Raw genomic sequence first — 19,831 nt, 5'->3', positions numbered from 1 at the left:
TCTCTCTCCAAGATTTGATAAATACCCCCGCAAGTATTATACTAACACTGTAACAATATATACATTTCAGCCCATATAAGTGCAATGAAATAAAAGGGCAAAATCACATCAGATACACATTTTATTTGCTTAACATTCAGCTCTGGTGTGAAATGACCGTCTGATAACTATGTCTGGGGTACTGTATGAATAGTTAGGCATGAAACCATTCTCAATAATATTACTTTCATTAATACATAAATGAATTATCCCAGTACAAACGCCAATATACCACACCACAGCAGCAGCAGCATGCCCAGATGTTACTGGCACATTGTACAAAGCAGAGATTGTGTGTACAACACTGTGTTTCTGTTGTGGTTTGCAGGGATAATATTAACCATTTCACACCCAGCACAAGAGATGATTAAACTAATGCAGCATAACCTATTCAAGCAAGGGGGGGGGGGGGGGGTGTTATTATGCCAAGTTAGCTATGTCTACAACATGAAACATGAGCGATCCTATGCAGTCTCTCCTCTGTGACAACTGGAGAACTGTAGTTGTGGAACCAAACGATGCAGATGTAACTGGTGGGTAAATGATTGATTTTAAACTGATAGATTTTTTTCCTGTCCACATTAGCTTTTCCAAAGCACAGGCTGCACGATGCTATTTTACTGATGAGAGAGATCATAGCTGGATGATGATTAAGGAGCATTAATGGATTAATTACGGTCTTTCCTGTGGATGGTGTGAGGAGCTTATTGTATTCTTCCAGCGATCTAAACTTATCTGGAGCCTGGCTTATTATAGCTACACTAAATAATTCACATAAAACACAGCATACACATCTGACTGCGGGGAAGAGGCACCAATGTCATGTACAATAGCTGAGAGTGATATGAACCACTTGCTCAGGATGGCCCAATCCTGTATATCTAGAGAAGATCGCCCAGATGTTTCATCCACAACTTGCACAGTTCCCAGTTCAGGGTTAAGGGAAGGGACTGTCCCTTGACAGCATGTGTCCTCCAGTGGCAATCCACATGTTCACAGTCCTTGTATTAGATATCTTGTCATCTCAATAAGCATTCGGTGGAACATGATTTCTTTGCTTGTTTTGGCAATTAAACGATGTACTCCAGAAAGTGGAAGTACCTTCCTTCACATCAGCGCTGTGCCTTTAATCCAGCCTGTTCCGATCCCTGCAGTGTTCTTCGGGCAACTTAACACTTCTCAATGAGCAGATGCACATCTCCGTCCTGGAGACTGTCCTACTGCACTGTATGTCAGCAGCTACTGAATGGAGGTTGCTCAGTTGTCCCTCTGTGGGATATATCCAATATCATCCACTGTTCCGTTTTACAGTTCAGTTTTGTGCCTGGATACTCATCCTCTTGCCCTGACACCCTGAGCTCTTACACCTTTGTCCCAGCTTTACACAGACAGCCATGCATGCCATCTCCCTCTAGTTTGTGTGCCTAGCAGTCTTCTGTATTTCCCTGTGGTTTATTTTTTATTTTTTTGCTAAGATGCTCCTGTGATACTGAGCTCCAGTGTTCCCCATCTGAGATCATCTCTCCATCTCTCAGTCTTTTCACCAAGACTATATTGAGTGGTGAGGCTCTGCAATCACGTGGTAGGAGGGAAGGAGGGGGGAGAGGAGGGGGGGTCCTCCGCAGTTTGCTGTTTGTTGGGTCTCAGACACACATAGAGTGTTGGAGAGAGCTGCAAGTCTGTGCGTTCCCCGGGCTTCTGAGCAAAATAAGATTTATTGTATATATTGCAAACTTAGCAGATCAGCATCTACCTTGATTTTTGTTCCCTTCTGCATCGTTTGGCTTATCTGGAGAGAATTACCATCATTCATCCCCCTGTACCACCAACAAATCCGGGCTGATGTGCTGTTTGAGAGGCTGGAAATGGAAGTGTTGATGTTCTGCTTTCTCCCCTGGATATTTCAGTGTTTTTCAGCACGGGCAGACTCCATCATCCACATTGGTAAGAAGGGAACCGGCTAGTGATGATGATGATGGTCACCAGGATGGAAGGGGGTATGGTGATGTGTCTCCTAAGTATTGCCACCAAGCTGCAACCACTGGCTACACTTCAACTGAGATGTGCTGCAACAGCCTACATGGGTGCCTTACAAACTTATATGGAGGGTGTGTGAGGCGGTGAGGGGGGGGGGGGGGGATATATGGGCATCTGAATGCTATAAACAGGTTGGTGTAGATGGCAGTGTCTGTGTGTATGTGAGTGTTTTTACTTTAATAGGATCTGATGCTTTGGGATCACTGCAAACTTGTTTGGTTTTGCACAGCTGCAAATGTACAGTAGATTCAGCACCATGGACAGAGCACAGCAAGTAGTCTATATGGGAATCTTAAGTTTGGTGGCCAGAGGCCAAGGACATACTGTATTAAACATGAGTAGGTTGCTATTGGTAATGCTAATGCATGATGTTTTAATATGACTGCGGCCAGCGTTCAAGGCTGCTGTAATGAGGAATCTGCAAGTGACAAAGGCAGCATGTGAATGTGTGTGTGTGATCGGATGGGCACGGTGCTAAAGGGGAACTTTTGTGTCTGCCAATAGCTTCTGTGTGGGGGGTGTATGGGAGGGAGGGCTGGGAAAATAAGACTGCTGCTGTAGGAGATGTAGTAATCAGGGAATTAATGGCAGGGGGGGGGACAAGGATGCATGAGTGCTGCTTGCTGTGCAAGGAGGAGAGTCAGGCATTGTAACCGCAGCCAGGATAGGAATGACACAGGCTAATGCAGATTACATCTGACCAGAAAAGACAGGCACGTCCTATAGATGCACCCAGATATAGAGGCTTAGCTCAGACCTAGGCGCTTGGCAGAATGATTCTAACAAGGTAATACTGATGTCACATACAGCAGCAGATGGCATACCTGATCTAGGGAGACAGAAATCAAGGCAGAAGGGCAAGTGCTGTGCCCACAGGGGATGCTTGTAGCCCTGCTACATATGGGGATATGCCCTGTCGATAGCCTCGTGTATTAGTGACTATAGGACACTTAAATACACAGTTGCCATGCTGTGACCACGAGTAGGAGTGGAGAGCCTGACCAAGCTCGCAGCATTGCGGATCTATTAAATAAGATTGGAGGAACTTTGATGGCTGTACAGCTGTTAATTGACCTCTTCTCATCTTTCAGTTCGGTCACAATCATTTTCTTTAATAACGAGGTGTACAATATTCAGGGGACACCCACGGTTTGCCATAATATCTATCTTTATCAGAAACGTGCCCTTTAGCTGGCACTGCATGCCAGCCATTCACTATTACTGCACAGTTGTTTGCTCGTCTTCAATGATGAGACCCGCAGGGCTTTACATGAGCAGTGACTATACAAGCGCCGAGCACACTGTACAGGTTGGCTCAAGACAGAAAGCTGAATTATCAGTGTCTATGGATGCTTTAGTACAGGTGCACCTCCTTCCTGAAATCAGCTATTTACCCCATATCTCTTCTGTTGCATCACGCATCCACCATTCTTGCTTTATTACCAATGGAGAATGCTTTATAAACGGATGAACTGAGGTTCTCTGTCCAGTCAATGTGAATCTCCAAGGAAGCTCTGATACAGGCATACTCACTATTGTATATACAGTACATTAGTCCATTGATTACATGCATCTGTCTCTTGGAATGTATTGCATTCATTCTTCATATACAGTATTCCAGCAATATTTAAAGTACACTATGTTTTATGAAGTAATAATACAGTATGTGCATACAAATATTAGCATTATGGTCACATGAATGTATAATGCACTGCAAGGCATAACCTGAGCCGCTGGAAATGGTAAAATAAAGTATATTCACACAGACACTATATTGCTTCTCACTGTGCTAATTAGCAACATTATAGCAGGGACGTGTATTGCAGTTCATCCAGTAGGTGCATAGTAGTTACTCCCGATGAAACCATTGACCTTATGTTTCTTACTGTATGTCAATGGCTTCAGCAACACGTGATGCAGCTAATCAGTCCCATATAGAGCAACTGGACCTGATGGAAAGGTCAGTGAAGGTATCCAGCAATGTAGATCAGCTGTCCTCTGCTAGCCAGCCCCCCAGGGGGTATTTACTCCTGCATGTAGCTGTCACTGATTGGTCTTTCCACAACAGGTGCAATATTTGAAGAAAATGCAGCCAAGGACAATGAAGTGTTTCAGCTGGCTGTGTCAGATCTGAATCTCAATGACGATATATTGCAAAGTGAGAAAATTGGGCACACTATCAAGATTATAGAGCCTAACAATCCTTTCCAAGCTGTCCAAGAAGGTAAGCCTGTGGCTGGTGCATTACTTTACTATAGAGCAAGTGAAGGCCTTGGGAATATTTTTTATGTAACCGTACACAAGTCCAAATGTATTGCTTAATGTAAATATTTCCCCCTTGTGCAGTCAATGTGCTACTAAAGCTCTATAATGTGATCAAAAGTTAATTTGATTTCCACCTGGATTTTGACCAAAGGAGCTGAATGGGTTCCACGTTCTATAGCATGCATGGGATTCATTATTCGTCTGCCACTCTGATCATTTCCATTTTGCTGGGGACTCACAGCTGCGAATTGAAGCTTAAAGAGGCAGAATATTCAAGCACCAGAATGCCACTATAGTTCACAAAAGAGGCTTTGTAATTGCACTTCCTTTGCATGAGAGCATGTAGAAACTTTTATTCTGCCAGCAGTGGGCGCTGTCTCACCAGAAAAGAGACTCACTGGTAAAGCGATGATGATCCTTCTCTGATTTACAGTCTCTGACTAGTACCAATCATTTGTCAGTTATTGATGGTCGTTGAGTAAAGGGTTAAACATCCTGGACAAGAGTGACGTGGTGCTCTGCTAGTTTGTGTTGCTTTGGCACTTTTAGTGCAGGGATGCATTAATGAATTACTGAGACTCTAAAATTGATTATCCCTTTATTTTGTGCGTTGTTATTGGAAACTTGGGCATTGACGAAATAGAACATGATAAATCATTGAGAGATCCCTTATTGTTTCACAGCAGAGAAAAAGCAGCCACTAAGTGCTTGCCAAGCGCTTTCTGTTCCAATGGTAGAGTGTGTGTGTGTGGACTGGTTCAAGGTCATTTCTTAAAATGCTGCATTTAGTGTAGCAGTGCCAGCAGCCTGGGGGTTCCTTGGAAATGACCGGCAGTAACCCTTTGTTGTCAGGACAAAGTCATTTTAAATATTTGGTTCCATCACAAAAGTTGAATGTGTTTTGCTACAAATCCGGTTCTTATTTTCTGTTTATATTGGTGCCAAAAAATGGTTAAAGTCTTTTTGTGGTCCTGCAACTGAATGGGCATTGACTAAAAAATCAGTATTGAATAATGAATAGTCTTCAGAGGTACTGTAAAATGTAACCATTAAAAACTGTCTGGAAGAACCTTTTTTTTTTTTTTTTTTTCAAAAATATAGTATCTACAGTACTTTAGACAATCTTGTTTAATGCCATTTATGTCTGAGCTTAAATGGAAAACACTGCCCTTACAATCCAGTTTTTAAGGAAATCCATGCTTGAGTTCAGATGGGTAAATTAACTGATGTACAGTACTGTCACCTGTTCTCAAGCATGGTTATCCTTAAAATCTGGACTATAATGGCAGATCTGGCTACTATCTGTTTATTGGAGTATTTAATATAAAGGTGGCATCTACCCTTGATTGTAAAATGTGATCTACCTGTATGGCATTCTAACCATACTTGCCTACCTGACCCTTTCTATTAGGGAGAAAATGTTTTGTTCCTGGACATCCCTGGTAATGTAATATTGCCATCACCTGTGGTGACACCTTTCTTATCAATTACCTAGTACCCCACAGGTGATGGCATCATACATTACCAGGGAAGTCCAGGAACAGAGCATTTTCTCCCTGAAGGAGAGGGTCAGGTAGGCAACCCTGATTCTAATACGGCCTACACACATGCCGATATTAAGGCATTTTCTAAGCGATTTTGCTTAGTTTGGCAAAGTCGCTTAGCAAATGCCCTCACATCGGTGTATGTGTGGGGGCTATATCGGCAGCAGTGCGCGTCCCCGCGCGTCTTTATCACTGGCCGAGATTGATGGACAGTGTCCATCGATCTCGGCATCGGCAGGGTTCTCCCAGTGGAGAACACTGGCGCTGTCTGCTCGCTTAGCACACAGAGCTGACAGCTCGCTCTGTGTGTGGGCTGTCAGCTCTGTGTGCTATGCGATAGCGGCGCAGCACAGCCCGACCTAGCATAGCTAGGTAGCCCTGCACACATCGCTATGTGTGTAGGACCCATAACCCATCCTGGCTACTTATGATGATGTTCAGAGGTACAGCATACCTCCCAACATGACCCTCTCCAGGGGGGACAGAATGTGCTGTTTCTGGCCTTCCCTCTAAATTTAGGATTGCATCACCTGTGTTGAAGCACCTTTCTTATCAATTAACTAGGTTCAACACAGGTGATGGTAATCATACAATCAGGGGGAAGTCCAGGAAAAGAGCATTGTGTCCCTCCTGGAGAGGGTCATGTTGGGAGGTATGGTAAAGTATGCAGAACATTTTCTATATTGGTGGGGCAGTGAAATCCAGGTGATAATTATTGTTGTCCATGCCTCCTCACAGAACCAGAAGTGATGTAATTAGCTCCAGCAGTGGATATTTTAAAATGTGTCATTGAGTAATGAATACACCTGTGCACCTGCTGGTTAACCTGGAAACCTGAAAACTGGACTTGGGGATCTCTACTCCATGACATGATCTCTGGTATTTGCTGCACAACAAAAATTCTAACATGGCTGGTAGATGTATTATTTGTCATTATAAGGATTAGTGGTATCGGCGCACTTCTGACATATGTATCAATGCATCAATATAGTGCAAATGATGAGGGTACTGTATATCGATACTGCAATATTAAGACAGGACGCTAATGTATCGGCAGATGTATCAGTCCGTAGCACTGACCATGCCACCACCTGCCAGTGTCATTGCTGTTTTCATAGCACTGTCTCTGGCTGTCAGCTCTGACAGACAGAAATGCTTTCACAAAACAATATATTTATTATATATCTCACGGGTGCTGGCGAGATGTGTACTGATAGCGTATGCACAGTACGATCTCAAGCGCAGGTAAAGGTGCCCACACACGCACCGATCCCGGCGTGCGTTGTGGGCTTAACTAGCACACATAGCATCGCATCGTATGCCTTGTGCATACGATGTGCATGCGATGCTATGCTATGCTATAAAAAGCTAGTACAAAAAGAATGTGCAGCAAATAATTTTTGTACTGTGCGATGAGGTGCCGCGGGAGCGCGCACCCCATCGTATAACATCGCACCGCCGGGATCGGTGCATGTGTGGGCACCTTTAGGAGAGCCAACTGTGGGACAGCTCATATTGTATCATGTTGCGTGATTTAACACTCTCCCACAATAACAGCAGCTACATTTTATACATGCAAGTGTTAATTGGACCCATTTCATCATCAGAGTAGACTGCCTCACAGGGGTACAGGGGAAACCTCCTGTGGGCCCAACTGCCTCAGGACCCCCCTCTCCTCTGGGGATGAGGTCCAGATTGTGCACTCAAATTATATATATATGTGTGTTAAAATATACTGTACAATTCTGAAGTGTGTTTTGTACTGTGCATTGCTGTTATTAATCTGGTAATTTATTATGGATGCACTAGTAATATTTACTATACATATTTATCAAGTGTACTGAGTGAAAGTGATGCTCGATGCCATATGCAGTATAAATCTAGTTAGATCATTCTAAAACTGCCCATACACGGTCCGTTTAACGGATCCGTTTGGGACTTAAACAGCACACATCAGATCGGATCGCATCCCTTGTGCATGCAGTGCGATCCGATACGATGTGTACCTACAGTAGTACAAAAAGTATGTGCAGCACATACTTTTTGTACCGTACTATGTGATGCGCGGGAGCGCGCATCGCATAGTACAGAACGGATGCCGGCGAACGGCTCCGTGTATGGGCAGCTTTATGGTGAGAACACTGGTCCACACAGATCAGTCAGCACTGCGATAACGTACATCACTTAGCAGGAGGCTGAAGTCTCCCCGTGTGTGTTCCACTAACAATCAGAATGCTAAAACAATGGCAAGTGCAAAAAGGTTCCATGTTGGGCCAGATATTTTGGTAGAATGTTTTGGTAGCACATAACTCCAAAGTAGGGGTGACTACTTTATTAATGGAGAGGCTTAGGAGCACAGAGTATCTTCAAAATATTAATACAAAGGGGGTATTTATTAAAGCAGAGAGACAGAGACACTTTTTTTTTCTTTCTTACTTTACGATCCACGTAGACTATGAATGGGAATGGTATAGTGCAATGGTACATTAGTTGTCCGCATGCTCAAACCTACAAATTTTCACCCCAAAAAAGTGAAACACTCATGTCCAACGATTTTTGTTGGCCTTTTTTTCCATGTTGACCTTTTGGGGTCAACCTAATTATGACCCTGTTACGGTAAGGTCTGTTTTTGTGTTTGATTTACATTTTTTCCATTTAAATCAATACTAAATTGAGGTGATTAGTTACATTTTCATTGATACATCGCTTAGCAATTGTTTATACCTCACTAGTTAAAAGCCCATAAAAATGATGGCTTCTCAAACTCTCCACCCCACCCCCAGACCTTGGGCCTTATTCAGATACCTTCGGTCCTCCGTGCATTTGCATGGAGGACCGATGCTTTGCGTCTGTGCATGCGCATTTCTGCAGACACAGGGAGCGTGCACCACCCAAGGCGAACTTTCAATTTGGCGGGGGGCACCGGGCAGCCCCATTAGCATATGGGAATGCCCAGCTTTCCATGGGCATTCTCATGAGAATGCTGGGCGTTCTCAAGCTTATGAGGCCATGGCGGACATGCGGGGGGTATTGCGTGCAAGGGGTGGTGGCCGGCACTGTGGGCGGAGGGCGGCATCTGACGGACTCGCAAGGCTGCGAATTTCGCAGCCTTGCCAGTCAATCAGAATAAGGTCCCTTATCTGCACCCACCTCCAATCTCTGTATCCACAGCTCCCTCTCTCCATATCCAGCAAGTTTAAAACAGATCATTGGCTCTGAAACAAAATGATTTCACTTTAGTAATTTGGGCCATCGAGTGGCATTTGTTTTTTATATTCAGGTACTTTAGTACAATTTATTCGTATCTGCTGTGTTCACTGTGTATGAGTAGTATGTGATTATATATCTGTACCATGCTTATTTGTCATTTGAGTGCTTTAAGTTCTCTGCATACATCAATAAGCCAGTGACCTTTCCTTGGACCACATTGGCATTGCCTGAGTGAACAAGACACACAAACCATGGCTTCTTTTGCTTTCCTTGACACTAATGCTTGCCACATGGGCAGCAATTTATGAACTTCATTTCAAGACAACACGTTCCCCCTTTATATGCGTTTAATTCAAAATAAGCACAGATGTTATAGTTATGTCATCTTAGATGAAAATCTGAATACTTTAAACATATTGTTACCTTAAGGCAATTGCCATGTAAACATATGGCATTTCCCAGGTATTAAGAACTAATATAGAAACTTTCCTCCTGCAGTTTATAATGCCCACAGTATTAAAACTTTAGACAGATGTCATGGAGAAAAAGAAATAAATGAGGGCATCAAAATAACAGGAATACAGTAAACAAATGTCTATAAGTAGTGTAGTTTACTTTTTTTTTTTTAAATTGCTATCTTAATTTTAAAAAATTACATATTTGTTGTAAAATATACATTACATATACATGCAAGTGTTTATTGCACTTTAAATAGTATCCTGATAAAGCGGGACAGCTAACTACACCCATGATGCCAAGCCTGTAAGAAGTGGTACCATGCAATTGACTTTTTTTATTTCATTTGCTAGGACCTTAAATCAACAGAATGCTGCTTCTCGCTGCGTTTTATTACCTCCCAACATTTTAAATGGCCAGAGCGATGATTACAACTTTCAACTTCTATATGACCATAAAACTTGGCAGACTTGTAGAAGCAGCAAAACTAGATCCAAAAATGAATTTTCAGTTATAAAACATGCAGTGTAATTTTCCTCTGGTTTTCCAGCCTGCAATGTGTACAGTAAGAAGGTCTTATCACCCTCCTCCTCGCAAATCACTGTAACTCTGCATTCACTGATTGAGCAGCGCTGTAGGAACTGTATGTCAACAAAATTAAAGTCGCACATTAAGAAGATGGGAGTTCTATTTTACATGGGATGTTGCTATAGGCAACCAATCAGATACTGTCTATTATCTTCTAGAGGGTGCTAAATATATAAGAAGTAGATTCTGATTGTTTGCCCATAGCAACATGACATGTGAAACAGAACTCCCATCTTCTTAAATTTCCCCCATTTAGTTTTAGCTTTAATTTTGGTTCCTTGCAAGATGCAATGTACTGTAAGTGGCAACAGGCTTTTATGTATTGTACTGACTCTTAGGGTCATATTTAAATGTGTACACGGCTGTTAACCACTAGTGGGCGCCCAAAAGAGCTATTGAAATGTAACTGCATTCGGGTGCGTCTGGCTGCTTGTGTCAGCGTTTCAGCTTACGCCTGCTGGAGGTGACGAGCTGAGGTCTAAGAAAAGGCACTCATTGGAGCGCTCAAATGGGATTTTTTCACAACATGCCCATTAGTTTGTTTGGGTTTAGCCGATATATGTGACTAACCCTAAGCTTAATGAGTGTGATGCAGTATGCGTGAAAAAAAATCAATTGCGTATCGCCCTTTGAACTCCCGTCACTTTATACGAGTGATTGGTGTAATATGACAGCGGCCTTAAGTGTTCATTCTAGCACCATACATTTACCAAAACCTGTGCCGTTCCTCGGGATGGGTTTTGGAAGTTTCAGGGTGTTAGAGTGAACACTAGACCATATTAACATTGTTATAACAGGTCAGCAGTTCGCACTGTGCTGCCCGCTTCCACTTAATATGCAATGTCTTTATTTTACTCCTAGTGGGTGGGGCCAATTACTCTGGTTGGTAGAGCACTGGCCAAAATGTCTGGCAAGCTATAAGGGTGCCTGTATGGAGAATCCATTGTACAGATGTAGCGCCTCTCAGCCAGTGCTGGGAATCTCCAGATTCCCAGCGCTGGTTCCCGCTGTTGGAGAGGCGCTGCATCTGCCGGGGACGAGTGAACATCTCACACGTGTCCCCTGCACTCGGCGGTTTGGAGCGGAAACACTGCCCATCTCCGCTTCAGGGAGAAGGGCAGGGTTAGTTCGGGGTGTGGGCAGCTACGGGGGGGGGGCAATGACAGTGGGGAGCATCTTGTGCGCCCCCTTCTGGTGGATAGTGAGCAGCGGCGGATGGAATCGCCAGGAGCAGCTCTGATGAGAGCTTCTCCATCTGTATGCATCAGGTGACTTAGCATTCACGTGAATGGCTGCAAGGTACCACTACTCTGATTCCTGTGTAACAGCAATGCTTGCAATCCATGGTTACTTACAGCACAGCCCTGCTTATTAAACCTGTAATAACTGCCAAAAATGTGTATGTTTGTGTATATAACTATATGTGCCTATATATAATATAATATATTTTATTGATGTAAGTAGCTATGAGAGCAGACATTTAGCATATAATGTATCTTCGCAAAATCTATTTGCATATTGTACTACTTTACCGTGTGCGTCATGCAGTTGGCATTTCAGGCTAGCAAAGGTGTTGGCAACATTTTAAAATAAAAATTAATGACTGTAGTTATGGGCGGAGTTGAGATGCTAATATTGTGTCATAAGTCTAATGAAGATGAAGTAAATGTCTTTCTTACAGTCCCATGAGTAATTACCATGAAATAGGACGTGCACACTATCCGCTGCATGACCTTTCTAATAGAAAAGACATTTTTAGTGGCGGCAGTAATTCAGATGCTCAAAACATCTCACCAGATCTTCTCCCCTGTTATTTGGTTAAATGTAGCTCTGGAACGTGAAAGCGCGCCTAACCTCCAACCATCGGTGTACAATTGTATTAAGGCTGGAAAAACAAGATACTTAGGGGGAGATTTATCATAGCTTGGAGATTGGTAAAGTGGTGAGAGAAACTACCAGGGCCGGTGCAAGGTTTCTTGGCACCCTAGGCAAAACTTCGGCCTTCTGCGCTCCGCCCCAACATCACCATGTACCCACTTACCTAATCAATCAGGTGATGGTGCATATGTTTCTTTGTCACCATTCATACGTATCCATAGACACTACCTCTCTCATATATACAGTGTATTCCTACATATATACTTTGCCTCTCTCATATAATAACATATATATACATATACACACTGCCTCTCATATATACATTCATACATACTCTCTCTCCTATATACACTATCTCAGATACATTTCTACATACAGTATATACTGTTCTTGCCTCTCTCATTTACACATTCATACACTGCTTCCATACTGTATATCTGCATATATATATATTTTGTTCAAGTTGAAATAGGCCACTTACCAACCGGCAGTAATTAAATTCCTTTTTATTGCTTCACATCAGGAAATAATCAAGCTGACGTTTCGGACCCCATCCGGCCCTTAATCATGGCGTCTGAATCGCACAAAATCCCAAATTGTGCGTTTGGCCCTAAAATAGCTGTAATATAAGGACTAGATGCACCAAGCGTTAAGAAGTCAATGGGCTCCTAACTGTCATTTTTCAAACCTAGGACCATATATTATAGGGTGTGAGTATCTGAAAGTGTGAGAAAGATGTTGGGAGAGTTTTCCCTTTTTTTTTTTTTTTTTTTAAGCAGCAATCAATTACATGGAAACATCAACCTGTTTTTTCCAGGTACATGATTGCCGGTTTCTACAAAAAAATGGGTAAACTCTCCCAAAATATCTCACTTTCTGATTCTCGCACCCTATTGAAATTGGACTGCCTCTAAGGAGGGAGTTGATTGATTGGTCCTTTCTAACTCTCCACTTTATCACTTTTTAAAGCTTGGTGCATCTGGTGCACCACGGAAGCAATGATGTTTGAATGGAAGGGCAGTGTAAGGCTTTGCAGTGCACCTCACCAGGGCTAAATACCATACCATGGTTGAAGGAGCGGTGCCCCTCTGTGATTATTTAGGTTGGTCAATTAAAATGAGTCTATAGGGTGTTTTTGCAAATTGTATTTCTGTGCCTAAGGGCTAGTGGAACTCTCTTCTGATTCTGGAAAAGGTACTTGTGGAGTATCACGGCTCCCACGATGGGCATCGCACATGAAAAAATCGCATCGCATGTGATTTTTAACAGAAAAGCATCCAAATGCATTGAAATTATTATGAAACCTGTTCAATGGCCCCCAAATTGCATTTTTGAGGCTGTACCACCCCCCCGCTATCAACGCAAACCCGAAGCGTGGCGAGCGCAGCGGTACGCGTCCTCCGACCTTTTCATACCCCCACTATCCACGTCGGCGTGGAGTTCAGAATAGAAAGTGTGGCGAGCGCAGCGAGCCACCGAGCCCGAAGCGTGGCGAGCGGACGCGGATACCTTCACAGGTATCCGCGTCCCCTCGCGGGCTTCACAGGTGTCCGCATCCCCTAGCGGGGCTCGCCACGCTTCAGGCTCGGTGGCTCGCTGCGCTCGCCACACTTTCTATTCTCAACTCCACACCGACGTGGATAGTAGGGGTATGAAAAGGTCGTAGGACGCGTACCGACGCCCCTCGCGGGCTCGCTGCGCTCGCCATGCTTCGGGTTCGCGTTGATAGTGGGGGTGGTACAGCCTCAAAAATGCCATTTGGGGGCCATTGAACATGTTTCATAATAATTTCAATGCATTTGGATGCTTTTCTGTTAAAAATCGCATGCGATCAAATCGCATGTGATGGCATGCGATTTTGTAAAAAAACTTTAAAAACGGCAAAAATCGCATGCCACTATATATGGCATGCGATGGGAGCCGTGATAATCCACAAGTACCCTGAAAAACTCTCCATTTCACATGGCTAAACCCAAAAATTGCAGTTTGTGCAGCATTCGGGTCAGCTTGCCAACTAGCATAGGGAAAATGTATCTCCACGCCTCAACATGGCCAAATGGAGAAACAATTGAGTTGCTGTATTGAGCTAGTGGGAAAACAATTGTAAAACCCTTTTAGTGGTTCTTTAAGTATTGATAGTAAACTGCAACATTTCAATTGTTTACTTCAAAGTAAGCTTTCAGCTAAATAGAGTGTGAGAGTCACATTTTTCAGATAATCCCATTTCAAAATGTTATTTCAGTTTAACAAGACGTGTCCCCAATTCATGCAATTTTATCAGCAAGCCAAACATCCCAGTACCTCCTCTGCTATTAATAAGCAACCTGCTGATTTTCTTCTTCGAGGCCAACCCACCGTATTGTTCCAGGGAGAGCTGTCCTGGTCAAATGATCTATTTGAAGCAGGAGAGAATTGATTACAGTTCCTACCGATACATTTTACAGAAGCAGCTCCCACTGGAGAATTATTTTTGTCTTCAAAGTACACCTCTTTGCACATTTTGTCTGTGACTTACATCAAAGGGGCTGGGCAGTTGCTGTTTAATCATAGGATGCTAGAAGATAAGACTAGCTTTTCAATAGTATAAGAGAATGAAGGCAGCAACAACTGTTAAGAGCATGAAGTAAAAATATAGTTTGCTATGGGTTGGTTACATCACACTTCTGATGTCTGTATATTAGCCTATATTTTAAGATGGAATTCTGAGGTGTAGCTCATTATGTTGAAGTTTGTGTGTGTGGTGGTGTGTTTTTTTTTTTTTTTTACAAAGCTTTATTAACTTTGGCATGTCCAGGGACTTGAATTTTTCCATGACCTCTCCTTAGAGCAGACAACACCAGTATATGCTTGTTATGTTGTCTAGAAGCACACACATTAATACCTGCAGTATCTATGATGAAAAAAAAAACAAGTCCACTAGAGCCTCTCACGCACTTTTGCCATTTGGGGGAGGGATGAGGCATTTTTTAAACACATCCTGTAACATGGCACTTCGGAGCTGATTGTCTGGTACTTTATCTCATTCAACTTTATTACTCTCCAAGGCTTAGATGGCAGCCTTAAAGGGGCAGACTAGATAGGCCAAATGGTTCTTATCTGCCGTCAAATTCTATGTTTTAATGTTTAGTACATGTATACCCCTGTGTGGATGTAGACGCAATTGTGCTCACATGATTCTCTGATTTTTGGCAGACCAGATCCTACTGGACACTGGACACAGATTTAATTGACATCAGCTGCCAGTAGTATGGAAATAACCCTTTTTAACACTGAACAATGTATTTTACCCTGCATCTGGAAAAAAAAATGTTGGATTTAATTTTTTTTTTTTTATGCAATTTTTGTAAATGGAGTCATTTTTATTTAATCCTTATCCATGAACATTGTTTTGGTAAAACAGGCTTTGCTCCCACCCTGTTTAAAAATAAATCACATTCCTGTATTTCTGTGTTTATTTCCATGTAGCTGTGACTGGTAAATACAATATTACATATTGAAATCCATGCTATCTAAGCATATTATGTGCAGAGAAAGGATATAAAGTACACTGGATAAAGAACAGCACTGATTAATAACCCGCTTAAGCCCGCCCACACAATCTTTTAAGTCTGCTGTAATATTGTACTGTGTATAATAATACCAGTTCTGAACTGTATGTATATAAAGTGTTATGTGAAGAACTATTAAGAATAATAGAAAACCCTAGGTACAATAAAGGTTCCTGGATTTTGCCTGCTATGTACTTACTTGGCGAATTTTATTTTGACTTTGTAGGTTTCAGTTCTAGCTATGATTTGCCAGTGTTGTACAATGTGACATTTCTGGAAGGTATTGCTGGAAACTGTAGTGTGAGGGAGCAATTCAATATTTGTTTGTGTACCCACCAATAGAGGGTGTTCGTCAGCAGCTATTCAATTGCTGTGCCATTTGGGTGTCAAATTTCTACTTGCAGCCTTCCAAGATGGCAAGCAGAAATGTAAGAAAAGTCCAAACTGGACTATTTGCATCATGGGCAGGGATGTAGGTGGGTATATCCACTTAACATGCCAAAACTTGGTGCTTTTGGTCACATCAAAACTTATACTGTAGATTCCCAAATCAATTGTATTTCTCAGATGGACACCAATAATTTTAGTCACTCTATAAAATAAGAGTTTAAAGTGTCCAGAAATTTTTATAACTGTAATTAATTTGTTTTTTGTTGACCGTTTTTTTATTTTATTTTAAGGCTACAGACATGTTTACAGTATGTATATGAACACTTCCTGTTACATAGTGATACCTGATTTGCCTGTGCAAATACAGGTGACATGAGCTTTATTAGAAATTATAAGTGTATACATTTTTGCTCACTCATGTGGAAAGGGTCAAATATCCCCAAACTGTGGTGTAAGACACCAGGCTGTATTCTTGCTACTCAATGTTGGAGATTAATATCTGGTGATTGACTACTACAATCTGGACTGTCCCGCTATACCTGGACTGGTAATGGCTGTACTGTCAAAACCTGTGCAGTCCCCTTTCCTGCCTGGGGTGTCACTCTCTACTTTGGAGCTGCTCACAGAGTCTAGTATGTATCTACGCACTGATAAACAGCCCAGACTGTGTTAAGCTGTGTACACACGGGGACGATCGGGGCTGAAATCGCTGGAAATATGGTCACAGACGACCATATTGCCAAATAAGGGAGTGTGCCCCGGCGATAAATCGCGGGGAGCGAGCTCCCATTTTCAGCCCCGTTCTAATCGCTGGTCGCAGGAGCTTGCTCCTGCGACCAGCTGATTACCTCTACGGCACCGCCGGCAGAGGTTCCCTTTCATCAGCCACCATCTCTGGTCGCTGATGAAAAGGAGAAACTGAGCAATATATTGCTCAGCCATATATTGCTAGCAATATATGGCTGAGCAATATATCTCCCCCGTGTGTACGAGGCTTAAGAAGAACCAAAAAAGAGTGCGACACCCCAGGCGGGAAAGAGGAACTTAACAGATTTTGAAAGCAGGGTGCTAGCATCAACACTACATTTATAAATATCACCTACATGAGACAGATGGACTGCTGCTGAGACTTGTGTAAAGCAGGAGATATTGGGGCCAGATGCACTAAGCTTGAAAAGTGATAAAATACAGAGTGCTAAACAACCAACCAATCAGCTCCTATCTGCCATGTCACAGACTGTGTTTGAAAAGTGTCAGGCAGGAGGTGACTGGTTTATCACTTTTGTTAATGCATCTGGCCCCAGGTATCTCCTGTTTAACATATATAATAAGAGCAGCTGATTATTGAAAAGTTTAATAGATCTGCAGAAAAGGATGCTTTCAACATGTTGCCCCCCCCCCCCCCCCCTTTCTTTGTTCTTGTGAACAAGAGCATGATAGTGTTCATTCTAGCACCCGCTATCTTTGAAAACCCATGCAGTTCCACTTCCCTGCCTGGGGTGTCGCTGTCTGCTGTGGTGTTTCCAACACAGGTCTGGTTTGCATATCAGTGCTGCTATACAGACCACACTGGGCTTGAAGCACAACAGCAGACAGCGACACCCCAGGCAAGAAAGAGGAACTGCATGTGTTTTCAAAGATAGCGGGTGCTAGAATGAACACTAATAAATAGATCTTGAATCTCAAGAAGTATGAGTTTGTTAAATTTCATCTGACTTACTAGCCACTGCTTAATGTTGAGTAAAAATATAGATTTTTTTTACACTAAAGATGGCTACTTCTTTACACGTGACTGCAGTTTATTTCCATACCTGCAGTTCAGAGCTAAACACAAATCCTTTTTTTTTCCATGAAAGCACTGCTTACCTAAACATGCAATTTTAGTTCTATTTCAGTTCTGTCTACAGAAAGGATTGTACACTTGCCAGCTGTGTATGGGATCACACTAACAGCCAGGGGATCGCATGTAACTGCAAATTTTCTCACAAGCTTACTGTTGTTAAAAGCTATCGCCCAGTGGGGTGAGCTCTGTTAACAATGTACTTCCTCATGCCTTGTTAGATGAAACCAGGAGTTATGTGAGATTACCACTGAGAAGGTAACAGCGTGATTGTGAATTCTGTCTGTCAGTCTAATCTATGATTAAAACTATCTTCTGGAAATACTGGTTTCCATACGAAAGCAAATTTCACCTCTTCTTACTTGCATACATTCTTTTCCTTAATAATAAAAAGGGATATCTTTGTTTTTGATATTCTTTTATACATTCCAGCACAGAAATCAATCAAAGAGGTTTTTATGAAAATGGTAGGTGAGGTTCTCAAACTAACTTTATTTAATCTCTATTGGTATCCATTGCTTTTCTGGTATTTAATACTGAATAATTATGGTGCTCACACTGAGGTGACACAGAATTGTAACTAGGGTGGTGTGGAGTGTACCACTTTGCACAGTGCTGCAGGGTAGGGGGTGCTGTTGGCGGCACTTGTTCTGTTTTTTAGTTACTTTTAATATCCTTTTTAATTCCTGTACTTGTAACTTTTTTTCCCACTATGGGCAGGATTCAATGCGGGCCTGCGAGGGGGTTTGTCCCGCGAAGATGGCTTTTCCTCACCGAAAACAAGCTATCCTTGCCGTCAAACCCCCTCGCCATCCCTCACCCTATTCAACGTAAGGGAGAAATCCTCGCCTTGAGAGGACAGGGAGGATCCCCCTTAAGCGGCAAGATTCGCCGCATATGCAGTGAGTCCGCTGCCTTTTGTGGCAAGCCCTGCCATTTTGATGGCCACACTCGCCGTTTCCACCTCGCTGAATGGAAACAGCGAGGTGGAAATGGTGAGTGATGGGTAGAGCGCTGAATTCTCTGTCGGCACTGTTCGCCATTATCGCTTGCAATCACAGCATGGAATACCCCTCTGTATATAGAGTGGGAAGTGGCATCATAGCATGGCTTTCTCTGGGTTCAGTTTTGCCATTCGCCTTATGTCCCTAGCGGGAAATTGAAAAGGGGGGGCCAGATTTTTTTTTTCTTTCTTGCACAAGTCACCAAAAAGTATATTTACAGCTCTGGGTTTTAAAGGCCATTTAGTCTTTTTCATATCTGATTGACCACAAAATACAGTTATTTCAGGCACGAAGATTGCTGATCTCTCCCATGATTAATCTAACTGGTGTAAAACGAAATCAGCAAATTTTATATGTAGACCTTGTCAAGAGCACTTGTTTTGCTGTTTATTTTGGAGGCTATATTAAAATATTCAACCGGTAGGCATTTAGGACAATATTCAAAAAGGGGAGCCACACCTAATGCCACTTCAAACGTCACTGTCCTGGACTCACTGGCAGTTGATGTGACACCCTCTTTTAATTTTGGACTGTGATGGTGCCCAACCGCTGTAACTACCACTGGCAGGGAAGTCCAGGAACAGATCATTTTGTACCTAATGGAATGGGTCATGTTGGAGGGTTTATATGTGGTGTGTGTGTGTGTGTGTGTGTATATGTGTGGATATATATCCACATGATATTTCCATTTGAGAAATGAAACGTCGTTCGACAAAACTTGACTTGAGTGATTATTTTTGGAGGACCTGAGTGCCACTACATGATTGATTATTTATATATATCTGGACATCACTGTTTGGATTGGTAGGCACCGGGACCGAGTTACCAACATTGGAACAGTGCCGGCTCTGCATTCTATCTATCTATCTATCTATCTATCTTTATTATACAGAACACCCTATTAGTACAACAGACCAGATGTTAGCTTGTTTAGTGTTAATCACACCACCTCCTTGGGCTGACCACACTATAAGATGATGCATGTAGAAACTATGCTCTAGATATCTGTCATCTGCCCCTATAGACCTTATT

General features: G+C 42.6%; 1 protein-coding gene across 2 annotated transcripts in view; it reads left to right on the top strand.

The window, feature by feature from the left end:
- Positions 1–1,667: 1,667 nt before the first annotated feature.
- GRID1 (glutamate ionotropic receptor delta type subunit 1) overlaps positions 1,668–19,831 on the top strand; it is an 854,117-nt gene continuing 835,953 nt past the window's right edge. For both annotated transcript variants that reach the window (XM_083146340.1, XM_083146341.1), the window contains exons 1-2: positions 1,668–1,983; positions 4,145–4,300. In XM_083146340.1, the coding sequence (XP_083002466.1) occupies positions 1,905–1,983; positions 4,145–4,300 (235 nt within the window). In that variant the 5' untranslated portion in view covers positions 1,668–1,904. The remainder of the gene's footprint in view (positions 1,984–4,144; positions 4,301–19,831) is intronic.

The sequence above is a fragment of the Crinia signifera genome, chromosome 6, assembly GCF_055691185.1.
Source record: "Crinia signifera chromosome 6, ASM5569118v1, whole genome shotgun sequence".
Lineage (NCBI taxonomy): Eukaryota > Metazoa > Chordata > Amphibia > Anura > Myobatrachidae > Crinia > Crinia signifera.
The sequence above is the reverse complement of the archived record's forward strand: the minus strand, read 5'-3'. Positions and strand labels throughout refer to the sequence as shown.